This window comes from Quercus suber, unplaced genomic scaffold (assembly GCF_002906115.3).
Source record: "Quercus suber isolate HL8 unplaced genomic scaffold, Cork oak 2.0 scaffold_420, whole genome shotgun sequence".
Classification (NCBI taxonomy): Eukaryota; Viridiplantae; Streptophyta; class Magnoliopsida; order Fagales; family Fagaceae; genus Quercus; species Quercus suber.
The window spans coordinates 657,837-685,049 of record NW_027069871.1 but is presented as its reverse complement, the minus strand read 5'-3'; the positions used below and the strand labels follow the sequence as shown (position 1 = coordinate 685,049).

At 30.4% G+C, this 27,213-nt stretch overlaps 1 protein-coding gene across 1 annotated transcript; it reads left to right on the top strand.

The window, feature by feature from the left end:
• Positions 1-22,182: 22,182 nt before the first annotated feature.
• On the top strand, positions 22,183-25,582 carry LOC112000970 (MND1-interacting protein 1). Its single transcript, XM_024033139.2, has 2 exons — positions 22,183-24,124; positions 24,871-25,582. The coding sequence occupies exons 1-2, from the start codon at positions 22,415-22,417 to the stop codon at positions 25,387-25,389; spliced, it is 2,229 nt and encodes a 742-aa protein (XP_023888907.1). The 5' UTR covers positions 22,183-22,414; the 3' UTR covers positions 25,390-25,582.
• The last annotated feature ends 1,631 nt before the right edge of the window (positions 25,583-27,213 follow it).

Below are 27,213 nucleotides of genomic sequence, written 5' to 3'. Positions count from 1 at the left end.
TGATGAGACGTTGTTGAAGAAAAAGGAACATGAAGAATCAAAGGGAACAACTTTGAAGGGTTTGGCTAGGAGTTCTTCGTCAAAGGCTTCTCTTTTCTCTTCAGGAGCAGGTTAGTATATATTTCTCATTTATTGTGTGAATTTAGTTAGTTTTATGAAATTATGCATGTACTGTTGAATCCTGTAATTGAAACAATTAACGAAAGGCTTAATATAGAACCCATATTAGTTTGATGTCAATTTCATCACGAAAAAGTTACCGTTTTGGGTTTTATTTTAGATTTAAAAGGCAAAATTGTTTATAGATGACTTCTTTTTTTGTTTTTGGTAATTTGTTCTTTTCCTGCATTCTGTGTTGTTTTATGAAAAATAATTATTTTTCCTGGTTTTATGTTGTTGTTAAAGCTAAAAATGTGGTAGGAAAATTTAAATGACTTAAATTTTGGTCGAAAGCTTAATTGTTCTATTAACCTTACAGTCAGTCGAGTTCATAGTAATCTAGAAATCCATCTTTATGATTTGTTTTATAATTGCAAAACTGATTACAATTTCTCCCCCAAATTTCTCAACTGGGTGACTCAGAACAACATGTTCCTGATTCTGGGTATCCCCAGAAACCAACCCAGATGCTCTCTGAATGAGATCATCAAAGGTCTGAAACATCTTGTCATGCTCAACCAAGTGAAGAGCCTCTTTCCTCTGTTCATGGCTCTGGAACAAGACCATGGTTCTCCTCACTTGCTGCAGTATAGAGAAGAGTTCCTCAGGAACACCTTGGGGATAAGACTCTTGCTTTGAGATTTCCTCAAGCTTCATCTCCTCCTCAGTGTTCACAGTTTTGAGCACAGACATTGCAGCCTCAACCTCTTCAATGGATGGTCTTGGTGGCAGTGATCTGTAGGTTCTCATGATTTCTTCTACAGATTCTACAAAGGCAGGTGATGGAGGGTCTTGCTTTGGTATTACAGCCATGGCGATGGCGGCTTGGAATTTTGGAAGAGAAGACTGAAGAGAAAGAAGACAACCTTTGGTTTTGAAAACTGTCTGTGGGCTTGTCTGCCTATGGTTCTTCTTATAAATAAATGAGGGACGAATATATATATATATAATTTTTTTTTTTAATATCATTCTCATGTTCTTATATTTAAATTAAATTGCATAGGTATAGAACACTAAAAAAATTTATTTTGTGGGTTTCAGTTAGTTTAACTGGTAAAATTTTTTATAATTATATAAAAGATTTATCAAGAACGGACGCCATAAATTAAAATTTTCACTGAAAAAAAATTAATAAAATAAATTTTCTTAGTCCTTCTATATTAAGCAGAAAATAAATTCAATCTTTCATACTAAAAAATACTCGTAAAATAAAATAAGCAATATTTTCAGCACCCTTGTACTAAAATTTAAAAAATATACTAGTAAGTTTAAGTAACTTAATTTATAAAGTTTTTTTATTGTCGAATAAATATTTTAAATTTAAAATCTGTCTAGATAAAAAAAAATGGTCTTATTTTCAAAATAAAGCAAATTTAATCTTTTTAAACTCAAAAGACAAAAAAAAAATGTAATATTTTTAGGATAAAGTTTAACTACAAAATTTGTTGTAATTTAAGATTATAACCTTATTCAATAAAATAAATATTAAAATATATTTTGAAAATTTAACCGTAGAACTGCATATTCTTTACCCTCTTAATACTCACATCAAATTTTGTGTCAATCGGATATTATTTGTTATATGATCTATAAGATTATATTTTATACATAATTTTAAACTATAAAAGCTTGCAATTTAAATAATTTATTGATAACATAGTTATAAGTTTTTAATTTTATAGAAATTTTGTAAGTATTGAGGACATAAGAAGAAGACGTAATCCAATTGTGGATTTGTCAACATTCATCCCAGTAAAAAGATATTGAGTAAGATTGTAATCTTAAGTTACAACAAATTTTGTAACTAAATTTTGTCCATATTTTCAAGACCCTTGTACTTAACTCATAAACGATTTTATTGTAAAAAATTGACTTAAAATACCACCACGCACCCTTAGTGCAATGATCACTCTATAAGCATAAATGCTCATGGAGTGTGGGAGGTAAGAACTGAGATTCAAATTTACAGGAAAAAGTTTCACACACATATACATTTAAATTAAATTATAGTAGAATTTTATTTTGTATATTAAAAAAAATGACTTAAATTTGAAATCCAACTATACTAAAAAGATAATAATGTCTTATTATAACGATAAAAAGTAATTATTATATAATAATCGTCATAAATTTTAATTCTTATCGAATTTATAAATAAAAAAGTTTTGAAAACATTAGGCCATCTAATGAGAAACAAAGTAGGTAAAAGATGCTCACAAAAATATGATTAAAGAAATTGGGAGGAGAAATAATCAATAAAAGTTGAATGTTTCTCTTTGACGAAAAGAGGTAGGTAGTTTTTAATTTGCGATAGATTCTTATCTATCCTAAAAATTTTAAATAATAAAAATAATGAATTTTGATTATATTATTCTAAGAGTTTCTGTGATAAACATTAAAAATTTAGAATATGTAGACATGCAATGAACAACAAAGCATGATGACTTTAATAAGAGATACTCAGGTAAACATAAAGAAACAAAAGAGAGAGAGAGAGAGAGAGAGAGAGAGAGAGAGATAATTAATTGAAAATGGATATTTTCTTTGACGTCGAAGGTGACGGCTTTTTAATTTCTGTGATGGCATTGACAAAGCAAATTCTTTTTGCATGGAATTAGAGCTTTTTAGAGGAGCCAAAGCAACCAATTTTAAAATGGTATTTGTGGGTTTTATTTATTTTTAATAATTTATTTATTTATTTATTTTTTATGAGATATAGTAATTTGATAGTTGGGGAGGGTGGTGACTCTAATTATTTACTGCATAAATATTAAAGAGCACAATTATGTACGAGTTGGTCGTTTTTTATAACTCATCCATTTCCTTGTTTAAAAAGTCTTCTTTCTAGCTAGGTAATTAAGAAGAAGAAATTGCTAAACAGAAAATCTATAGTGGTTTTATTTTTCCTGAATTGGAAACAAATGATGGAGACAGAAAGTATTACTTTGTTTTTTTTTTTACCCCCCAAAGAGACTGTTTTCAAAAATCATTATACCCAAACCGTGTTCTAAATTTATACCCAAACCATTTTATGTGTTTTGTTGCCTCAATGATGTTTCAAAGGTGTTTTGTAATTCATTTTTCCATCATATTCTTCTTTTTTTTTTTTTTTTTGGCAAATTACAACTTACTCGTATATGGTTTGACTGAAATTTAAGTTGTCTATTTGTGATTTAAAATTTGACACTTTACCCACCTGAGGTTTAATTGAAATTTAAGTTGCCTACCTGTGATTTAAAATCCCATGATACAACTGTTTTGCTAAATTCTTTTTTATTCTATTTGACCTTGTACTTTTATGTTTTTGTATTTTTGGAGGAGAGAGACATAAAAATAGAGCAAACTCAATCTAGATTTTGGCTAAACTACAGGTGAATAAGTTGTAATTTGTCATTTTTTTTTATTAGTGATAAAGCTAAAGACAGAAAAACCATTTTTAAGAATAGGTTCCAAACTCAATCTAATTTCCCATCCACCTCATAGACCTCATAAGATAACTGCCGTAAGCCCTAACGTTATACTGTGTATATTTCATCTAGATCTCTCTCTCTCTAATGAACTCCTGTGAATCCATTATGTCATCAGTGATGTATAGTAGGTCAAAAGGTCCAAGTGGTGAATAAGGTGAACTATGGTACAAGTTATCGAATTGAATTGTATTGCTTAGCAACCAAAATAAATAAGTCACCCAATTGATATTTCCCTAAGAGAATAGTAATAATTATAAAAACTTTTTTTGAGAACCATTATAAAAACTTAATAATTAAGCTTAAAGCATTAGTATTATATAGCATGCTAATATAATCATAGGACAATTACAGTATTGCAGATTCATTTAGCAAGACTGTTATAGTAAGGATAAGATTTTCAACTTCTTCATAATAATGTAGTATTTATCCTCTTTGCAAAAATAAAGATTTATGATTTTGTCATAATAGATACACAGTTTGTAGGATTTATAAGGTTATTTTATTGGAGTAATCAGATTCAAGAGCTTAACGAGAACTATATAACCTGCCAACCAGAAATGCAAAGCAAAACGTCCTTTGTAATTTGACAATTTGACATGACTGATTATTGTTAACTTTTTTTTTTTTTTTTGGATAGGAATTGTTAACTTATTTTGATATTAATTAGGAATAGTTTTCCATTACCGTGTTTAAATTTAATAATTGGAGAACATAATGTATTATACCTAAAAAAATTTACATAAAATTTAGTCTTTCTTGTCTATTACTCACATGATGCACCTATAAATATAGGTTTATATGTACACTTAGAATTACTTCCACTCTTTTTTTAAACTCCTTCTCAACATTGAAAATAGTATTGGAAGTAGTATATATATCAAGTTACATTTAACTTTAAGCAATGTTACCCAAACTTTTTATTGAATTAATATTTTGAAAATCCCACAATTGGATTATATGATTTCTATGTTCTTATCATACCAAATATCATGCCAATCAGAAATTTATTATTCAATCTTTAAACTCATCTTTTATAAATAATTTTAATACAAAAAAAATTGAAATAGAAATATGTTATAGATGAGATAGTTTTGATTTATGATAATCTTGAAAATTTGCAAGCACGCAGGTTATAAGAAAAAAAAAATGTAATCTAATAATGAATTTTGTCAAAATTCGCATCCAAGAAAAATGAATGATAAAATATTGCTTAGTAGACAATTTCTATTCACCACTAGGCCAAATGATTAAATTTTATTTTAAGACATGTGGCTAGATAAGAGAGGGCCATGTAGGAAGACTTTACCAGCAGGATTGACAAATCAAAAATGGTTTAATTAAAGGTTAGAGCCAAAAAAAAGTGGCATTAATCAATTGGAGGCAACACGTGATCACAAAGAGTGACAATTACTTCAAGCGTTACTTCAAGTGAGACACATGCCAAGCACATGAAATTATCAGTTAACAGTAACCTTGAAGTGATTAAAAGAGGTTACCCAACCTTAATACTCGTAGGTTATTTACTTTAATTTAGGCGTTCATCTTGTTAAGTAGGCATTTACTTTTCTTACAATATATTTTAATTTGATTAGGTTTAATAACTTAGGCTTGGTGAATTAGACTTTGTAATCTAGGCATTTCCTCATTCTCAATTTTAACTTGTGCATCTCACAAAAAGTCCTATCAAGCCAAACCCTAGACTTAAACCTTTGAAATCATATATCCACTTAGAGTCAATCTGAACCACTTCGGCTGAAAAAAAAAAAAAAAAAAAAAAAAAAAGGGGGACCAAATTTAATATATAAAAATTGGTTTTAAAAAAAAAAAAAAAAAAAAAAAAAAAAAGGGGGACCAAATTTAATATATAAAAATTGGTTTCTACTCAAACATCGACAATTTTTTTTTTCACCGCTCATAATCAGCCACTTCAGCATGATGTGAAATTAGGCGTCTCTATAATTATTGTTGAGATTTTTTTAATTCTTTTAAGAACCAATTCAAAATTCCAAAAAGAAAACCTTAAAACAAAATGTTTCATTTGACATTTGTTAGAAAATGAATAATTTTCCAAAAATTTTTTTCCTAAAAAAACTGTATCTTTTTTTATATATTTAGTAATAATCTTAAAATGAGTTAGAAAACTATTTTTTGATTTTTTATTTATTTATTTAGCTTGATGTGAGATAAAATTGTTTTCTAGAAAATTTTAATGTAAAACAACTTTATCTTGCATTAAACTAAATAAGAGAAGTTACGTTAAGCTAAATAAGAGAAGTCAAAAGATAGTTTTTCTTTGAACCTTTTTTTTTTTTTTCCTTGATATTACCAAACACAGGAAAACATGAAAAATTAGGGTATGTTTGATAACTGTTTTTTTTTTTTTTTTCTTATTTTATGTTTCCAAAAACAATTTTCTATTTTTGAGACTAAAAACTTGTTTGGTAACCCAAAATGGACAGAAAACAAAAATTGTTCTCAAAATTCAATTTGTGAAGGAAACTGCAAACATGTAAATGAAAACACGCATTTAATTTAATAAATCTGTCTCATTTAATGAGTTAGCATTAGAGTTCAAATCCTAGTAATAACATATTTTAGTATTTTCTATTTTTTTTCAAAAAACTATTTTTTTTTTAATTTCAACTTACCAAACATGTTTTTGATTTTAAAAAAAAAATTCTTTATATTTCCCAAAACAAGTGTTTGAAAATAAAAAATAAAAATTTTTACGAAACATGACCTTATATTCACATAAGATTTTCTATAAAAACAAATGGAGCTTCAAAATATTTAATGCTACTCAACTGCCACCGGATGTTCAAGGAATATAGGGAGGCCACGGAATTTTCTTAAGAATCTTCCATAATCTTTTACATTATGTCGTGGTTTATGAACTCATAAAAGATTTGATTCTTTTTTTTTTTTTTTTGAGAAGAATAAAAGATAATATTTGATATAAGTGATTAATGCAATATTTGATTAAAATTAGGATCTTCAATGCAGAATTTTGTTATTGCTGACCATCGATTTCGACTCAAGAAAAAAAAAAAGCTTTATTTTTGTTGAATCTATGCGTGATACTGTAATATTGATCAGCCGAATATCAGTAGAAGTCTATCATAATTAATTTTCAAAGATGTCATAGTTGAATCAGTCAAATTAGAGGTAAATTTTTTAAAAATTTAAGTTGCAAGTTACTACTTCTTCTTATCCATTATTCCTTTGGGAAAGTGACTGTCAAAACATTGATATCACAAAGTTCCAATTAATCAACGTCAATCAATTTTCCTAGGAGGCTAGGACTGACTATTGAGGCAGAGCCTGCTTCAGAATTATTACTCCTACCGAAAATGCAAGATTAGAAGCTAAGCTGGCACAGGATTTGGCAAAACTCGTTACATCTTTGAAGTTGGCAGTAATTTTGTTTAAACAAGAGCATCCATATTAGAATGTGCAAAATTTTGTTTCATTTTATATATTTGAAACTTATTTTTTCTATTTTATATATTTATTTTTACAAAATATTTATATCAATTTGTTTATTATACACATTTATTCAAATAAAATATTATTTTTTTAACACTGTAAATAGTAACTGTGAGAGGACAGAGAAAGGAAAAGAGAGTGAGGTGACGAGTGGATAGAGAAAAAAGAATAAAAAAATTATTTACACGGTAAACAGTAACCGTATATATGTACATAGTTATTGTTTATTTGTAAGACCATTGTGCATATTTAGACATTTTTACAAAGATTGATGTAGGGGTTTTTGGGTTAAACTGTACAAAATTGAGCACTTTCTGTATCTTAGAGGACTATCTATGAGCTGGTATGGTTGCTCTAACTGGCTTAAGGCGTAACCCAATAAAATTATGTGCATAAATTGCAAGCATGATGTTTTAAAGAAGGAGAGTGTTCCAAAAAAAAAAAAAAGACACGAAGGAGAGTGTAGATAAGAAACAAGGCCATGTTTCTATATACAGGTGTGATACACATGGTCATACGACCATTTCCAAAAATTATGATACAATACAGTAGAATACATGTATTAATTAATTAATTATTTTATTAAATATCATATTATATCATCATATTATATATAATAAAAGTTGGGCTTAGACGTCATGGTTACACCACATGGCTTCACCAAATTGCAAAAATTTTATTAAATTTTTAGATTTTTTAAGAATTAAAAAGGAATAATATACTACAAAAGACTCTAATTCATTTTTATCATTAAGTAGTTTATAAAAAATAAAGAAATAAAAAATTATTTCACGTCTACTTCATATAAGATTGTAAGTATAGATTAATATTAGATTAATCAAAAAAATATTATATAGTAAGCGTAAAATAAAAATTGCTTCATGTAAAATTGTAGGTAAATTAATATTAGATTAATCAGGACTCTAATTCATTCTTATCTCTAATTCATTGTTATCATAAAGTAAGTGTATCTCTAAAAAAAAATTGAAATAAAAAACTACGGACTAATATTAGATTAATCAAGACTCTAATTTATTCACAACTAACGCAACTAAAAAAAAAATACACGCAACTAACGCAAGAACACATACTCACAAAATTCAAACACAAGAACAAAACCAAAGCACAAAAACATAATCCTAAAACATAACAAAAACCTTTGAACACAACAACACAAAATAAAACCCAAATTAAATCACACCCATACTATCAAAAAATACACACCCAAATTAAAAGAGGACATCCAACTATTTGAAAGGTGGTGCCTTGCAGAGACTTGCTCTTAAAAAGGTTAGCTTCTATTTTTACATTTGTTTTTAATGTTATGTCTCTCTGTATATGTGTGTATACGTGTTTAATTGTTGATACAATTAAGTTTCTATTTTATTTTTCTTTCTTCATATTGCTTGGTTTCTGAAAAATTAAGAAAGGGGTACAAGTTTCCGAAATTTGAACTTTGATTTAATTTTTTCACCCCCTAATTCAACAAAATTTCATCTTTATTTGTTTTTAGTTATTAAATTTTTTCATACTTAAGCTTTGGTTCAATTTTTTTTTTAGGTTCTTGCAAGGAGAGCCAAGAATCAATATACCTGGAAAGGGTTTGGTGCAATCCCTATAGCCTTAAAGGAACTCAAGGTTAAGGCCTATAAAATTTTACATCATGCCCACAACCAGTTAAATGGGGTAAATCAGAACCCAACAGGTACAGCTTTTCCCTCTTTGTAACAATTTGGGTTTTGAAAAATTGTTTTGGGTATTTTACTTGAAAATGTTATTTGTGTTTTGGGCAGGTTTTAGATGATGAAGATGATGATGATGAAAGACTCTCCAATCCCAGTACTAGAAGTCAGAATGACAAGTCGAAGCTTACCAATGCTGTCAAATGACTCAAATACTCATATGCTTGCTAAAAGGTATTAATTTCTTTTTGGAACCCTTTTTTAAAGAAGTAAAAATGAATAGTATACTACCAAGGACTCTAATTCATTTTTATCATTAAGTAGTTTATCTCTTTAAAAAAAAAAAAATTGCTTTACGTCTGCTTCATGTAAGATTTTAGGTATAGATTAATATTAGATTAATCAAAAAAATATTGTGCCACGTGACTTCACCAAATTGCAGAAATTTTATTAAATTTTTAGATTTTTAAAAAACTAAAAAGGAATGGTATACTACCAATGACTCTAATTCATTTTTATCATTAAGTAGTTTATCTCTTTAAAAAAAAAAAATTTAAAGAAATAAAAAACTGCTTCAAGTCTGCTTCATGTAAGATTGTAGGTATAGATTAATATTAGATTAATAAAAAAAAATTATATAGTAAGCGTAAAATAAAAACTACTTCATGTAAGATTGTAGGTAAATTAATATTAGATTAATCAGGACTCTAATTCATTCTTATCTCTAATTTATTGTTATTATAAAGTAAGTGTATCTCTAAAAATAAATGAAATAAAAAACTTCAGATTAATATTAGATTAATTAGGACTATAATTTATTCATATCTCAAATTCAAAAAATCAGGCGTCACGTGATTTCACCAAATTGCATAAATTTTATTAAATTTTTAGATTTTTAAAGAACTAAAAAAAAATAGTATACTACTAGGACTCTAATTCATTTCTATCATTAAGTAATTTATCTCTTTAAAAAAAAAATAAAGAAATAAAAAACTACTTCATGTCTGCTTCATGTAAGATTGTAGGTATAGATTAATATTAGATTAATCAAAAAAATATTATATAGTAAGCATAAAATAAAAACTGCTTCATGTAAGATTGTAGGTAAATTAATATTAGATTAATCATGACTCTACTTCATTCTTATCTCTAATTCATTGTTATAACTGCAAATTAATATTAGATTAATCAGGACTGTAATTCATTCATATCTCAAATTCAAAAAAATCAGGACTCTAATTCATTGTTATCATAAAGTAAGTGTATCTCTAAAAAAACATACAGCTTTTCGTAAGTTTTTTTTTTTTTTTGTATTAACTTTAATGTAATTAAAAAAAAAATCTAATAACAATCTAGCTAATAACGTTAACTATTTTTTTGGGATAAATTATTTTTTAAAAAAACTAATATGTAATTAACCTAAACTTCTTGATTAGGTAACTTCAAGGAGTTTAGAGTATTTGATTTTTACTTGGACTCCTTTTCTAGGTGGAGTATGTAGTGACTTTACCAAATTGCAGAAATTTTATTAAATTTTTAGATCTTTAAATAACTAAAAAGTAATAGTATACTACCAGAACTCTAATTCATTTTTATCATTAAGTAGTTTATCTCTTTAAATAAAATAAAGAAGTACAAAACTGCTTCTTGTTTGCTTCATGTAAGATTGTAGGTATAGATTAATATTAGATTAATCAAAAAAATAATATATAGTAAGCATAAAATAAAAACTGCTTCATGTAAGATTGTAGGTAAATTAATATTAGATTAATCAGGACTCTAATTCATTCTTATCTCTAATTCATTATTATCATAAAGGAAGTGTGTGTGTGTGNGGGGGGGGGGGGGTGGGGGGGGTGGGGGGGGGGGGGGGGGGGGGAGGCCCAATCTAATATAGTGGGCCTAAAGTCCCATGTGAGGATTACTGTGCGTCCGAAGAGAAGGAGATGGTAAAGGCAAGACCCATCTGGAAGAAGGATCCCAGAAAGAAAGATGGTTGCCATCCGAGGAGACCGCCGTCCGTCCAAGGAGATTTTATTCTGTGGACGCGAATAATATTGATTAATCAAACGTGTGGAAGGTCCGAATGATTTTCCTAGCAACCCCAATAATCAAGATAAGCACTGGGTATATCTGGAGAAGATAAGAATAAGGAAATATCTTAAGGAAAAGCTGCTACCACCGCATTTAAGGCACTGCAGCAACTTCTCTGATCGCATTTATGTGGAGAAGACCTCTAAAGAGTGTAACTTCACCTACCGCCACTCACAGAGAATCAGAGGAGATACTTGACGTGACATATACTCAAGTAAGTTCACTGATGAAGAATAAGTGGACGATGGGGATGATGGGGAAGGAGGCTATATAAAGGAAAGAAGCTCCTGAGAAAGAAAACGGGAGAACGAAAGAAAAGAAAAAAAGGCTTTACTGTAACCCTAAGAACTGTACTCACCACATAATCAATAATATACCTCTTCGAACACCAATTTTTTACGTGTAAATTCATGATGGTTTATGCTTAGGGGTTGTGATTAATTATTGTCGTTTCCATAATCAATCTAACTCTTTTACCCACTCTCTACAAATTCATTGTTTTGGGCTTGGGCCACAAATCCTAACCCTACAAAGTGTATCTCTAAAAAAATAAAAAATAAAAAATTGCAGATTAATATTAGATTAATTAAGAATCTAATTCATTCATATCTCAAATTCAAAAAATCAAGACTCTAATTCATTCTTATTTCTAATTCATTGTTATCATAAAGTAAGTGTATCTCTAAAAAAAAAAACATACTGCTTCCCATAAGGTTTTTGTGTGTGTGTGTGTGTGTGTGTGTATTAACTTTAACATAAACAAAATTAAAAAATAAAATAAAATCTAATAACAATCTAGCTAATAATGTTAACTATTTTTTGGGATAAAGTATTTAAAAAAAAAAAAAAAACTAGTATGTAATTAACCTAAACTTCTTGATTAGGTAACTTCAAGGAGTTTAGAGTATTTGATTTTTCCTTGGACTCCTTTTCTAGGTGGAGTGTGTATATATATACATCGTTCGTTGGTGTAGTTTTTCATTCTCCAACTTATTGTACAGTTTTATTTATTTATTTAGGCTTCCATTTTTCTACCTACAATCATGTAGGTATGTATTTTTTACTCTGATTTTTTATTATAATCAATTAAATACGTTTTATGTATTTGTTGTCTTTTTTTTTTTTTTTTTTTTTTTTAGGTTTGTCAAAAAGATTTCAAGCATCCTACGAAAGGTTTGTAATCTAGATGTAAAACTTAGCAATTTAAAAAAAAAAAAATTAGAACAATGGTTTTATTACTAGAATAGTTCTATATTTAAAAAGTGGCCAATTTTATGTTACTTTGTCTAAAGATTTTAATCATTAATATTGTTGCTAACAATGCTGCAAATCACTTATATTGTAGATTCATTAGATATAAAATTCATATGTGAATAGTTTGATACATGTAACTATTAATGATATTATAGCACAATTGGTATGTTAGAAGATAATGTTGTATTAAGGTGCTATCATTTTATATTTGATGGTTGTTATACCAATGCAATTTATTCCTTTCGTTATAATAATTACTTATTTGGTAATAATAGTTATATATATTCTACAAGTTTTAACATAAAACCGTGCAGCGCACGGGCCTTCAACCAATATATATATATATATATATTTATATATATAAATAAGCATACATCAATTCAAGAGCAATAATGGATGGTAAAGTGAATACATGGCCATTAAATAATACTAGTGTATAACCTGTGGATATGTATGGTACAATTAAAAACAATTACAATTGCACATATATGAGTTCAAAATTTCAAATTATACGTAGTGCACCTCTCTCTCTCTCTCAAAAAAAGAAAAAAATTATAATTAGTGTAAGAATTACACATTTTTTAAGTCACAGATGAGTTTTATTCTTTCTTTTCTTTTCTTTTTAGTTTTTTTTTTTTTGGATATACACATGAGTGTATATATTTTTTTTTAATTGGATCTTTTTATGGTTTATTTATCCTAGATTTTTCTTCTTTTGCACAGTATTAAGTCTCATCTAGATAAAAAAAAAAAATGAGAAGAAGAAGAAGAAGAAGAAGAAGAAGAAGATAGAACACATGGGGTAAAATTAGATAACAATTGGAATATAATTTAAAATCTAATCGAATTTTGTTAGCTTTCACTTTAATTATATTTATAGATTTAGAATACAAAAGAACAAAAAGAGTGAATAAAAGATAACTTTGAAACTAAAATAAAATAAAAGATTAGTGTTTAAGACGATCTAGCAACCTCATTTTTTTTCGCTACCAACATCTTCACTAATATTAGTACCAACATTGATACTAGGATTACTAATCAGATTGCCATCCAACTTTGGCTCATGAGTTGTAAGGCTAACAATCTCAAGCATCCCAGCTCATCCATCTATCGCATTCCAATTATCTACTACAATATCCCACATATTTGTTGCTGTTTGGTAGTCGTCCTCATTGTTGCACCTTGACAGAAGTTAAAGATTAGAATGTCCATATACCAAATCTCAGGACGTGCAAGAGTTATTTTGTTTCTCAAATAAACAATAACAATTTAGTTAATATATTTGGAGCATATTGGGATGGCATGACCAAATTCATCCTCGCCCTATCTCGATGATCAAGGCAAAGATTTTGCCCCATCCTCGAGAGAGAGTAATATCACATTTTATGAGTCTTAAACACCAGTGTTCACACACTATGAGTTTCTTATTACATGTAGTAGAAATATATAATTCTTTTTACCATCCCCACCTCATCATTTTTTTGAAATGAGAAAAACCTACGTGATTCTTATCTATACCAAAAATTTTAAGAGAGATACTACATCTATAATATTTTTACAACAAATCATAGGTATTTAGTTGTTATTGGTTCAAATTTGAACCTAACACTAAGATTACTTTTTTGTTCAAACAATAACAACTAGTAATAACCTGTCACTTAGAATTTGTTGTAAAAATGTTGTGAAAATATTGTGGACATATCATTTCTCAAATTTTAAATAATAAAAATAATGAATTTTGATTATATTATTCTAAGAGTTTGTGTGATAAACATTAAAAATTTAGAATATTTAGACATGCAATGAACAACAGAGCATGATGCCTTTAATAAGAGATACTCAGGTAAACATAAAGAAACAAAAAAGAGAGAAAGAGAGATAATTAATTGAAAATGGGTATTTTCTTTGACGTCGAAGGTGACGGTTTTCTAGTTTCTATGATGGCATTGACAAAGCAAATTCTTTTTGCATAGAATTAGAGCTTTTTAGAGGAGCCAAAGCAACCAATTTTAAAATGGTATTTGTGGGTTTTATTTATTTTTAATAATTTGATTTTTTTTTTTAATGAGAAATAGTAATTTGATAGTTGGGGAGGGTGGTGACTCTAATTATTTTCAGTATAAATATTAAAGAGCACAGTTATGCACGAGTTGGTCGTTTTTTAAAACTCATCAATTTCCTTGTTTAAAAAGTCTTCTTTCTTGCAAGGCAAGAAAAAGAAATTGCTAAACAGAAAATCTATAGTGGTTTTATTTTTCCTGAATTGGAAACAAATGATGGAAACAGAAAGTATCACTTTGTTTTTTTTACCCCCCAAAGAGGCTGTTTTCAAAAATCATTATACCCAAACCGTGTTCTAAATTTATACCCAAACCATTTTATGTGTTTTGTTGCCTCAATGATGTTTCAAAGGTGTTTTGTAATTCATTTTTCCATCATATTCTTCTTCCTTCTTTTTTTCTTTATTTTATTTTATTTTATTTTATTTTTTTGTAAATTACAATTTACTCATATGTGATTTGGCTGAAATTTAAGTTACTTATTTGTGGTTTAAAATTTGACACTTTACCCCCTTGAAGTTTGATCGAAATTTAAGTTACCTATCTGTGATTTAAAATCTTATGATACAAGTCTTTCGCTAGATTTTTTTTGATCTTATTTGATATTGTACTTTTATGTTTTTTGTATTTTTGGAGGAGAGAGACAAAAATTGAGCAAAATTACATATTTGGCCTTGTTTTTAATCGAGTTGGGTTATGAAAATCTAACTAAACTTAATCTTAGGTGGATAAAGTGTCAGATTTCAAACTACGGGTAAGTAACTTAAATTTCGGCCAAATCACAAGTGGGTAAGGAGTAATTTCCTTTAAAAATAAAAAATAAAAAGACATTTTTAAGAATAGGTTCCAAACTGAAACTAATTTCCCATCCACCTCATAGACCTCATAAGATAACTGCCGTAAGCCCTAGTTATATTGTGTATATTTCATCAAGAACTCTCTCTCTCTCATGAACTCTTGTAAATGCATTATGTCATCAGTGATGTATGGTAGGTCAAAAGGTCCAAGTGGTGAATAAGGTGATCTATGGTACAAGTTATCGAATTGAATTGTATTGCTTAGCAACCAAAATAAAATAAGTCACCCAATTGATATTTCCCTAAAAGAATAGTACTAATTATAAAAACTTAATAATTAAGCTTAAGCATTAGTATTATATAGGACGCCAATATAATCATAGGACAGTAACAGTATTGCAGATTCATTTAGCAAGACTGTTATAGTAAGGATAAGATTGATTCAACGACTTCATAATTTAATAATGTAGTATTTATCCTCTTTGCAAAAATAAAGATTTATGATTTTGTCATAATAGATACACAGTTTGTGGGATTTATAAGGATATTTTATTGGAGTAAACAGATTCAAGAGCTTAACGAGAACTATATAACCTGCCAACCAGAAATGCAAAGCAAAACGTCCTTTGTAATTTGACATGACTGATTATTGTTAACTTTTTTTTTGGATAGGAATTGTTAACTTATTTTGATATTAATTAGGAATATTCAGAAAATTGGAAGTTATATTTTTAGATTGTTTTAGAATATAATATAAATTAAATATTTAATAGGCCCAAACCCATTACTTGCGCAATATTCTCCATTACCGTGTGTTTGAATTTAATAATTGGACAACATAATGTATTATACCTAAAATATTTTTACATAAAATTTAGGCTTCCATGTCTATTACTCACATGATGCACCTATAAATATAGGTTTATATGTACACTTAGAATTACTTCCACTCTTTTTTTTAAACTCCTTCTCAACATTGAAAATAGTATTGGAAGTAGTATATATATATATATATATCAAGTTACATTTAACTTTAAGCAATGTTACCCAAATTTTTTATTGAATTTATATTTTGAAAACTCCACAATTAGATTATATGATTTTTATGTTTTTATCATACCAAATATCATGCCAATCAAATATTTATCATTCGATCTATAAACTCATCTTTTCTAGATCATTTTAATACAAAAAAATTGAAACATAAATATGTTATAGATGAGATATTTTTGATTTATGATAATCTTGATCTTTTGCGAGCATACAAGTTATAAGAAAAAAAATATGTAACCTAACAATGAATTTTGTCAAAATTTGCATCCAAGAAAAAATGAGTAGCATAACATTGTTTAGTAGACACTTTCTACCTGCCACTTTGTATATGGACCCACAATAGGCTGAATGATTAAATTTTATTTTAAGAGATGTGGCTAGATAAGATAGGGCCATATATGAAGACTTTACTTAGATTAGGTTAGAGTAGAATTTCTATCTGATATAAAAAAATGTTTAATTAAAGGTAAGAGCCGAAAAAAAAAAAAAAAAAAAAGTGGCATTAATCAATTGGAGGCAACACGTGATCGCAAAGAGTGACAATTATTTCGAGCATCACTTTAAGTGAGACACATGCCAAGCACATGAATTTATAAGACAAAAGTATCTTCTTCTTCCCCCCTTTTTTTTTTTTTGAGAAGGTAAGGCAACAATAGCCTTGAAGTGATTAAAAGAGGTTACCCAGCCTTACTACTCATAGGTTATTTACTTTAATTTAATTAGGCGTTCATCTTGTTGAAACTCCCTCCTAGAGACTTGAATCCTAACCCTTACCCTCACATCCCACAAAACACTTATACTTGTGGAGTGACCACCGTATTAAGAGTGTGCGATGGTAGGCATTCATCTTGTTATGTAGGAATTTACTTTTCCTACATTATATTTAAAGTATGAGTAGGTTTAATAACTTAGGCTTTGTGAATTAGACTTTGTAATCTAGTCATTTCCTCATTCTCATTTTTAACTTGTGCATCTCACAAAAAAGTCCTATTAAGCCAAACCCCAAACCTAAACCTTTGAAGTCATATATCCACTTAGAGCCATTTTGAACCACTTCGACTAACATGAAATAAAATAAAGAGACCAACTTTAATATATAAAAATTGGTTTCTGCTTAAACACCGACAACTTTTTTTTCATCGCTTACAATTAGCCAGTCTAGTAAGATGTGAAATTAGGTGTCTCTATAATTATTGTTGACACTTTTTTAATTCTTAAGAACCAATTCAAAATTACAAAAAGAAAACCTTAAAACAAAATGCTTCATTTTTTTTTACATTAATATTTTTTTAGAAAATGAATAAATTTCCAAAAAGCTTTTTTCCTAAAAAGACTTGTGGGGGGGGGGGGGGGGGGTTAGTCTTAATTAATCAAACGTGTGGAAGGTCCGAATGATCTTCCTAGCAACCCCAATGATAAAGATAAGCTCTGAGTATGTCTGGAGACGATAAGAACGAAGAAATATCTAAAGGAAAAGCTGCTACTACCGTATTAAATGCACTGCAGCAACTTTTTTGGCCGCATTTATGTGGAGAAGACCCCTGAACAGTGTAACCTCAGCTACTGCCACTCACAAAAAACTAAAGAAGATACATGACATGACATACACTCAAGTAGGTACCCAGATGAAGAATAAGTGGACGATGGAGATGATGGGGAAGGATGCTATATAAAGAAGAAGGGCACCTGATAAAGGGGGGGGGGAGAAAATAGACAATAGAGAAAAAGAGAGACTTTACTGTAACTCTAAGAACTATAATCACTACTCAATTTATCATAAACTTCTTTGGACTTCAATTCATTTCGTCTTTTCGTGTATCTTTCTGTTGGTTTATACTTGAAGGTTGTAACCAATTGTTGTTAATTTCATAATCATCCTAGTTCTATCATCCACGCTCTACAAATTCATTGTTTTGGGCTTTGGCCACAAATCTTAACCCCACAAGACTATATCATTTTTTTTTTAATATTTAGTAGCAATCTTAAAATGTATTAGAAAACTATTTTTTGACTTTTTTTATTTAGCTTGATGTGAGATAAAGTTGTTTTTTGTAAATTTTAGTGTAAAACAACTTTATCTCACATTATGCTAAATAAGAGAAGTCAATAAATAGTTTTTCTTCGAACTTCTTTTTTTCTTGATACTACCAAATACAGGAAAATATGAAAAATTATCTTCACATGATATTTTCTACCAAAACAAATGGAGCTTCAAAATATTTAATGCTACTCCTCAACTGCCACCGGATGTTCAAGGAATATAGGGAGGCGACGGAATTTTCTTAAAGAATCTTCCATAATCTATTACATTATGTCGTGGTATATGAACTCATAAAGGTTTTTTATTTTATTTTTTTATTTTTTTTAATTTTTTTAATTTTAATTTTAATTTTTATAATAAGAATAAAAGATAATATTTGATATAAGTGATTAATGAAATATTTGATTAAAATTAGGATCTTCAATGCAGAATTTTGTAATTGCTGACCATCGCTTTCGACTCAAGAAAAAAAAAGCTTTATTTTTGTTGAATCTTTGCATAATTCTGTAATATTGATCAGCCGAATATCAGTAGAAGTCTATCATAAATTTTTTGATGAATTAGAAGTCTTATCATAATTAATTTTTCAAAGATGCCATAGTTGATTCAGTCAAATTAGAGGAACATTTTTAAAATTTTATTATTTTTATTATTTTAGTAACTAAGTATAGGATTTGACCGTTTAGTATCCTTCAACTCTCTTAACTATAATAATTGTTCTTTATTATCACTTCAAAATATTAATTAATTATTTTTTTGAATAAATAGACTAAAATACTAATCAAATTTTTTTAATAGGTTAGATTCAAATCAAGGCAGTGATAAATTTTTTTTATCAATTAAACTAATTAAACCCATGTAAAGTATTAATAAGAAAGTTAGGTCATTATCAGAACCAAACCAAAAAAAAAAAAAAAAAGATTAAATTTAGGTGTATATGAAATATGGTTAAAAAAAATAATTTAAAATTGTGGCCCAGACCAAGGTTGTCAAAATCGGGATCCTACGTAGGATCGTGGGAGGTAGGTAGGATCGTGGATCGTAGGATCGAATCGTGAATCATAAGATCCTACCTATTTTTAGATTTTAAGCAAAAAAAACCTATTGATAGTGACTTTGTATGTTATATAATCACTTAAAATATGAATCCATCCATTAAAAAAAAATTGAAAATAGAAAAATAAAAACCTTAAAAGCTTTGTCAAAATCATATACACAACACAACAATCTGGAATCAAGCTATCAAAGTACAAATAAATGATAAACTTCTAACTACCAAAACAAATTACCAGAAAGCTTAAAGGCAGCGTTGGGATGGCTCACGGCAACATCATTAAGAGGGCTAGAGGTGTTGGGTTTTTGATAGAGGATTGAGGAGGCGCCGACTGAGGTGCTAGCATTGAATGTTTCTAAATATTTTAGGTTCTGTTTTTTAAAACATTAAACTTAAGAAAGCTCACCATTGAGAGGGCTAAGAGGGGCAAGGTTTTTGACAGAGCACTGTGGAGGCGCGGGACAGAGATGCTGGTCTGCTGGAGCTTAGTGTTTCTAAAATATTTAGGTTTTGAAAACGTTAAACTTAATACTAAAGGCTTTTTTGAGATTTAATGTTAAGATAGGAGTAAATTTGGTTCAATTTATTATTGGGTTTTGATGGGCTTGTGGGTTTAGGACCTTTAGGTGGACCGTGGATTATCATACTAGACTTACCCAAATGACCCAAATGAAGCCCACTTAAAAAAGAAGAAAAAAGAAAAAAGAAGAAGCTAAATGGTAGGATTGGTAGGATCCCATACGATCCTACATCCTATACGATCCTACACGATCCTACCTACGATCCTAACATTTTTGCGATCCTGCTACGATTTTAATCTTTTGGTGAGGTGAGATCGTAAAATCGTGCTATTTTACGATCCGGATCGCGATTTTGACAACCTTGGCCCAGACTGCCACATGTGTCTTGAATCTTGATTGAATTGATCCAAAGGAGAATAGCCCCTAAATATTGGAGGTTTTTTTTTTTTTTTTGGTGGTGTTATTAACCTGCCAGGTTTTAGGGGAACACAGACTCATGTCTTATCTTGTAATACTATGGGCTTAATAAATTATGGGTCATACTAACGAGTGTTCGTTAGTAATCCATTTTAGAAAAGTTTTGATATCACTTTTATGGGAAATAGAAAAAACTGTTAAAATATTAATTTTTTTTTCATTTTTCATAAAAACTTTCTTTAAATAAATTATTAAACAGTGCCGTAAGGATACTCGTTAGCATTTTTCATAAATTATTAGTCGGGTTCTCTGTAATTTAAAGTAAAAATGAGCTGAATTTAAAAAAATTAAACCAAACTGATTGCAGATAAGATTTATTAAGTTGCACTATTGGGTTACTACTTCTTATCCATTATTCCTTTGGAAAGTGACGGTCAAAACATTGATATCAGAAAGTGCCAAATAATCAACGTCAATCAATTTTCCCAGGACTGACTATTGAGGCACAGCCTGCTTCAGAATTATTACTTACTCCTACCGAAATTGCAAGATTAAGCTGGCACGGAAAGTTTTGTAGAACATGGGTAGATTTTTTATTTTTATTTATTTTTTAATTTAAAAAAATTTACAATTTTAACCTTTACAATAGAATACATGTATTAATTAATTAATTATTTTATTATATATATTTGAGGAAGATATATATAACTAAGCATATATCAATTTTTTTTTTAATATTTATAAATAAGCATATATCAATTTAAGAGCAATAATGGATGGTAAAGTGAATACATGACCATTAAATAATACTAGTGTATAATTTGTGCATATGCATAGTACAATTAAAAATAATCACAATTACACACATATATAAATTCAAAATTTCAAATTATACCTAGTGCCTCTCTCAAAAAAAAAAAAAAAAAAAAACTTAGTGTGAGAATTACACTTTAAAAAAAAAAAAAAAAAGTCATGGATGAGTTTTATTCTCTCTTTTTTTTTTGGATATATACATGAGTTTACTCTTTTTTTTTTTTTTAATTGGATCTTTTTATGGTTTATTTATACTAGATTCTTCTTCTTTTGCATAGCATTAACTCATCTAGATAAAATAAAACTAAAAATAAAAACTTAGATAGGAAACGTGGGGTAAAATTAGACAACAATTGGAATCTAATTTAAAATCTAATAAAATATTTTTTGACTTTTGCTCTAATTATATATATATATATATATATAGATTTAGAATACAAAAGATCAAAAAGAGTGAATAAAAGATAACATTGAAACCAAAATAAAATAAAAGATTAGTGTTTAAGATGATCTAACAGCATCATCTTTTTCACTACCAACAGCTTCACTAATATTAGTACCAACATTAATACTAGCATTCCTAATAAGATTGCCATTCAACTTTGGCTCATCAATTGTAAGGCTAACAATCTCAAGCACCCTAGCTCATCCATATATGTCATTCCAATTATCTACTGCAATATCTCACATATTTGTTGCTCATAGATAGTACTCCTCATTGTTGCACCTTGACAAAAGTTAAAGATTAAAATGCTTATATACCAAATTCTCAGCACGTGCAAGAGTCATTTTATTTTTCAAATAAATAATAACAATTTAGAAAAAAATATTTGGAGCATATTGGGGTGGCATGACCAAATCCATCCTCGCCCTACCTCAATGATCAAGGCAAAGATTTTGGCCCATCCTCAAGAGAGGGTAATATCACATTTTATGAGTCTTATACACCAATGGGCTCACATACTATGTCGAGTGTCTTGTTACACGTAGTAGAAATATATAATTCTTTTTACCATTCCCACCTCTTCATTTTTTTGAAATGAGAAAAACCTATGTGGGACAAGGCGAGATGAAATAGCTGTCAGTCTATAAGTTGGGATTATTTATTTATTTTTGAATCAAGTTGGGCTTAAATTAAACTCAAACAACGCAAAAAAAAAGAAAAAGAAAAAGAAAGACAGTGTTTTAAAGGTTGCACTAGGCCCATTATAGCCTCAGAAAATACATTTAGCCCAAACCAAACCGCATCTTCATGATTTGTCAGCTCTCCATTTTGTCCTTCACTTTATAAGACACGAACACGCGCATGTTCTCTCTCTCTGTGTCTCAGAATTTTGTCTCAGCAAAACACTCCAAAATCGAACGCCGATCCTCATCAAAAATCCAGTGGTGAGTCTCTCTTCTCTTCTCTAGACCCATAAAAAAATTTTCATTGTTTTTCTTCATTTCAATAAAAATACTATCAGATATCAATCAATCAAACAATCTCTATTTTTTACAATTCGTATATAACATGGGTTGCACTGTAAGAGAGAAGCACATGCGAGCGAATCGTAGGACCCGATCGCTTAAACCCGAATTTGATCCCTGTGCTTACATAGATAGAGCATCAATCTCCAAATCCATATTTGATTCGGGTATTAAATCATTGAAATATAATCTGGGTCATCTGGGTCTCAAGGATTCGACCCAGAACCACAATTCTTGTAATAACAACCCCAATACCCAAGAAGATAACGGGTGGGGTTACTGCACTGAGGAACAATTAGAGGAAATTCTGTTGAAAAACTTGGAGTTTTTGTATAATGAAGCTATATCTAAGCTTGTTGCATTGGGTTATGATGAGGATGTTGCCCTCAAAGCCATATTGCGAAACGGGCATTGCTATGGGGGAATGGATGTATTGACAAACATATTGCATAACTCTTTGGCTTATTTGAATTGTAGTGTTAGTAGTAATTGTGGTGCTGGTGGTGGTGATTGTGATGGTGATGGTGATGGTGATGGGAATTCTGATGAATCCGAACCCGTTTTCACTGATTTGAAACAGTTGGAGGAGTACTCCCTTGCGGGTATGGTTTCTTTGTTGCAACAGGTTAAACCGCATTTGAGCAAGGGTGATGCCATGTGGTGTTTGCTTATGAGTGATCTTCATGTGGGTCGGGCAAGTAGTATTGAAATCCCAGTGCTTCCTTCAAATATGAGCAATGGGTGTGTTAGTAGTAGTAGTAGTAGTACTATGGTGTCTAGTGCTGTTGAGAGTGTTGGTAGTCATTCGGTTGGTGTTGTGACCCCGGCGCTTTGTAGGTTTCATGGTGGCTGGGGTTTTGGGAGTGGGGGAGGGTCAGAGTTTCCAGTTAATGGGTTTTTTACGTGTGGGCCAGAGGTGACTTTGCAGAGAGATATTGACTGTCCAAAAAGGTTTAACCTTTCTCCTTCGATGAAGTTGTTGTTGAAAAGGAATGTTGCCATGTTTGCTGCTGGTTTCAGGGCAAACTCAAAGCAGTTGCAGCCACGGTCTCAAGCTTGTCCGAGTGCTTTGTCACGCGGGGGTGCCCAGGCTGTATTGGGGGCTGAAGTTCCACTTGAGCAGAGTCAGGAGTCTTTGTGTTTGAAGAACCAAGAGGTTGTAAACTCGGTTATGAGTAAATTCCGCGACCTGAAACTTGATGAGAGTTGGGATTCTGTGGCAGAAGATCAGAAGGATGAGATGATAGTGACTCTGCTTCATCAAGTTAAGGATTTTGAGAGACAAGTGAAGGAGCGGAAGGAGTGGGCTCACCAGAAGGCAATGCAAGCTGCAAGAAAGCTTTGTCATGATCTGAATGAGCTTAAGATGTTGAGAATGGAAAGGGAGGAGACTCAAAGGTTGAAGAAAGGGAAACAGACCCTTGAGGACTCAACCATGAAGAGACTATCAGAGATGGAGAATGCTTTGAGAAAGGCTAGTGGTCAAGTGGACCGGGCAAATGCAGCTGTGAGACGACTTGAGACTGAGAATGCAGAACTCAGAGCTGAAAAGGAGGCTTCGAAATTAAGTGCATCAGAGTCAGTTACAACATGTTTGGAGGTTGCAAAGAGGGAGAAGAAGTGCCTCAAGAAGCTTTTAGCTTGGGAAAAACAGAAAAGTAAGTTGCAGGAGGAGATTGAAGATGAGAAAGAAAAGATTAAGGAATTGCAGCAACAACTGGTTCGGATCAAACAGGCTCAGAAAGAATTTGAGGTGTGTTAAGAATATTAATTTACCTCTGTATCAACACACACACACACACACACACACATGCAAACTCTCATGTCTATTTACATGGGTCATTTTCTTATGATATGGAAATAGAAGTGGGAGGCCAACTCAAAAGCTCCCTTGCTAAGATGATTTGTGCAAAAAAGCCATGATGTAAGATATATAGATGATCAATGTAATATGGGTTAAGGATAACAAATGAGAAACCAGTTTAGACTTGAGAGTCAGTTGAAGCAAACTGTTGCATAGAAGTATAATTTGTTAGATTGCAAAATGTTGCCTTATCTGTAAGATCAATTAATTATTCTGTGAGAGAAAGCAGTTCTTTTTTTTGGGTAAATGTTATATATGATTACAAATCAGATGAATTAACAACAAAATTATTTGGAGTTCATGGTCACTTACTCTTTTAACTTTGCTTTAGGCTTACTGTACTGAATTTCTGTTTACCACCCTCGTCCACATTCATTTAATTGTCTGTGTACCTTAAGCTCAATTTTTCACGTTCTATTTTTATTGGATTCATCACCGTTATGATTCTTTGCATCTACAACTGTCTCCACAGCTTTTGTAGCAACTTATAAGTTCCCCTGAATTCTTGTGTGTTAATCTTAAACAATCAATGTATTCTATCATATACATGCTCCACTCACTATTGCACCAATTATTTTTTTATGATAAGTACTTACTAGTGAACCAATTATGCCTGTGCAATTTTCTTATTACAGTTAAAGTGGAGGCAGGAGCTGAATGCCAAAGAGCTAGCCTCGGCACAAGTGGAGGAGGAACGACGCTCCAAGGAAGCAGCTGAGGCTAGTAACAAAAGAAAACTTGAGGCTTTGCGCCTAAAGATAGAAATAGACTTCCAGCGGCACAAGGATGATCTTCAAAGACTTGAGCAAGAACTTTCACATCTAAGAGCGTCTTCTCAATTCACTGAGTCGCACCATGCATCAGATACAGTGTCCACAGAATACAATGAGGGCATAAAACCACAAGGAGAATCCATTGCTAAGCTGCTTCATGAATTATATTGTTTGGAGGATTCTTCAGAGCAAGAAGTCAATGGTGATCGGGAATGCATAATTTGTACGAAAGATGAAGCCTCTATTGTTTTCTTGCCGTGTGCTCACCAAGTTCTATGTGCTAATTGCAGTGATAACTATGAGAAAAAGGGTAAAGCTACTTGTCCGAGCTGCAGGGTTCCGATTGAACAAAGAATCCGTGTTTTCGGTGCAAGTTCATAGTTTATTCGGTTTGAGTTGTGATTTGAAAATGGAAAATAATTGTAAGAGCATTACAAAAAGGAACATCTTTGCATGCTTGCTTCTTTATTTTTCTTCTTGTAATTTTTTGGGTGCTATGTAGGTGGTTGCACGTGTAACCTTTCAAAAATGGGCAATAAATTCTATGTTGTGTGGTTCGGCATTTTACAATCAATCTCTTTAGTCATTACATACGCCATGATTAATTTTACATTTTTCATGATATATATTAGTTTTTTTTTAAAAAAAATTCATATGTAAATGAACATGGAAATTTAAACCTATACTGTTTTCCTTTTAAATTCATTCAACATGATAGTTTGAATCAATCTCTTATTACATGACGTCATATATTTAAGGGTGGTCATATAATTAGGGTTGTTATCAAGCTAAGTTGAGTGAGTATCAACGGCTTAAGATTGGAGATTTTATTACTGACAAATTTTGTTTCTTGATAAACAAATTATATGCTAATCAAGATAAATGTAGATGATTCCAATTAGCACAAGTAAAGTCTTGTCGTTGAATAAAAAGGCTGTGATCGAATCCTGCCTACAAAATGCACCTAAAATTCCAAAATGATTGAAATACTAAAAGAATCTCCAAATTGACTAAAATACTTTCAAAACCTTCAAAATAACGAAAACACCTTGCAATCTCTAAAAATTACAAAAATATCTCTAAAATCTTCAAAATGACCAAAATATTATTTAAAACTCCAAAATGACCAAAATACCCCCAAATCTACTAAATGACTAAAATAATTTTGAAACTTTCAAAATGAATACCTCTACAACTAACCCTATAACCAAGGTTTTGAATTCTGTTCTAGATTGACAATGGGAATGAAATATTCCAGTATTGGTGTGTTTCGATACACCGTTTTAGAATTACGCACCAGATATATATACACACACATATACATAATTTATACATTCATAACTTCATATTTCATTATATCTAATTAACCAAAAATTTTAAATATATTATATAGGAATAAAATGAGTTAAATGATGAATTTTGGGCTTCAAAGTTTAAAAACAAATCCAACACAATCTGGAAAATCTCAGAATAGGCCGAAATTTAGAGATCGGAATAACTCGAAATTTAGACTAAAATGGAATAAGGGGGTATGTGCACTGGATTAAGCACAAGAACGAAATTTAAAACATTGCATATAACCCTAAAACTAAACAAATGAGAAATGTGGGGACCGTGGGCCTGATAGCCTCGGCCCATCGGGTAGCAGGCCCAAGGCCCATGCCGAGGAACACTGACTATTCAAGGCTAAATTGGGGAAAGCCTCTTTTCCCAATCCACGCCAAGGACCTCCTCATCCTCGGCCTGACAAGGTTGATTTTCGGGAAAGACCAGGCCCAAAGTAAGCTGTCACCCTCGCATTTAATGCATTCACCTAACCCTCCTGGCCGCATTAATGGGGATATAACCCCTTAGCAGGGCAACGTTGATCAGAATGAACCACTCGAGTACTGATAAGGCCTCTGATGGGATGGACGGCCAGAAGAGAGGCAAATGAATGATCAACAGATGGAATAAGGAGACAGGAAGATGAAGACTATATAAGGAAAGCAAGTAAAGTAAAAAAGGGAGGAGGAAAAAAGGGAAGAAAAAGGCTTCCTCGGCCCATGGCCGAGGAGCATCCTCCCAGTTGTATAGAAACTCTAAGTATCTTTTTATAAATAAAGGTTCATGCTTGATGAACGACGGCCAGTGCCTAAACCTTTAACCTACTCTCTATAAATTTATTGTTTGGGCTTGATTGGGCTGAAAACCTATTCACACTCA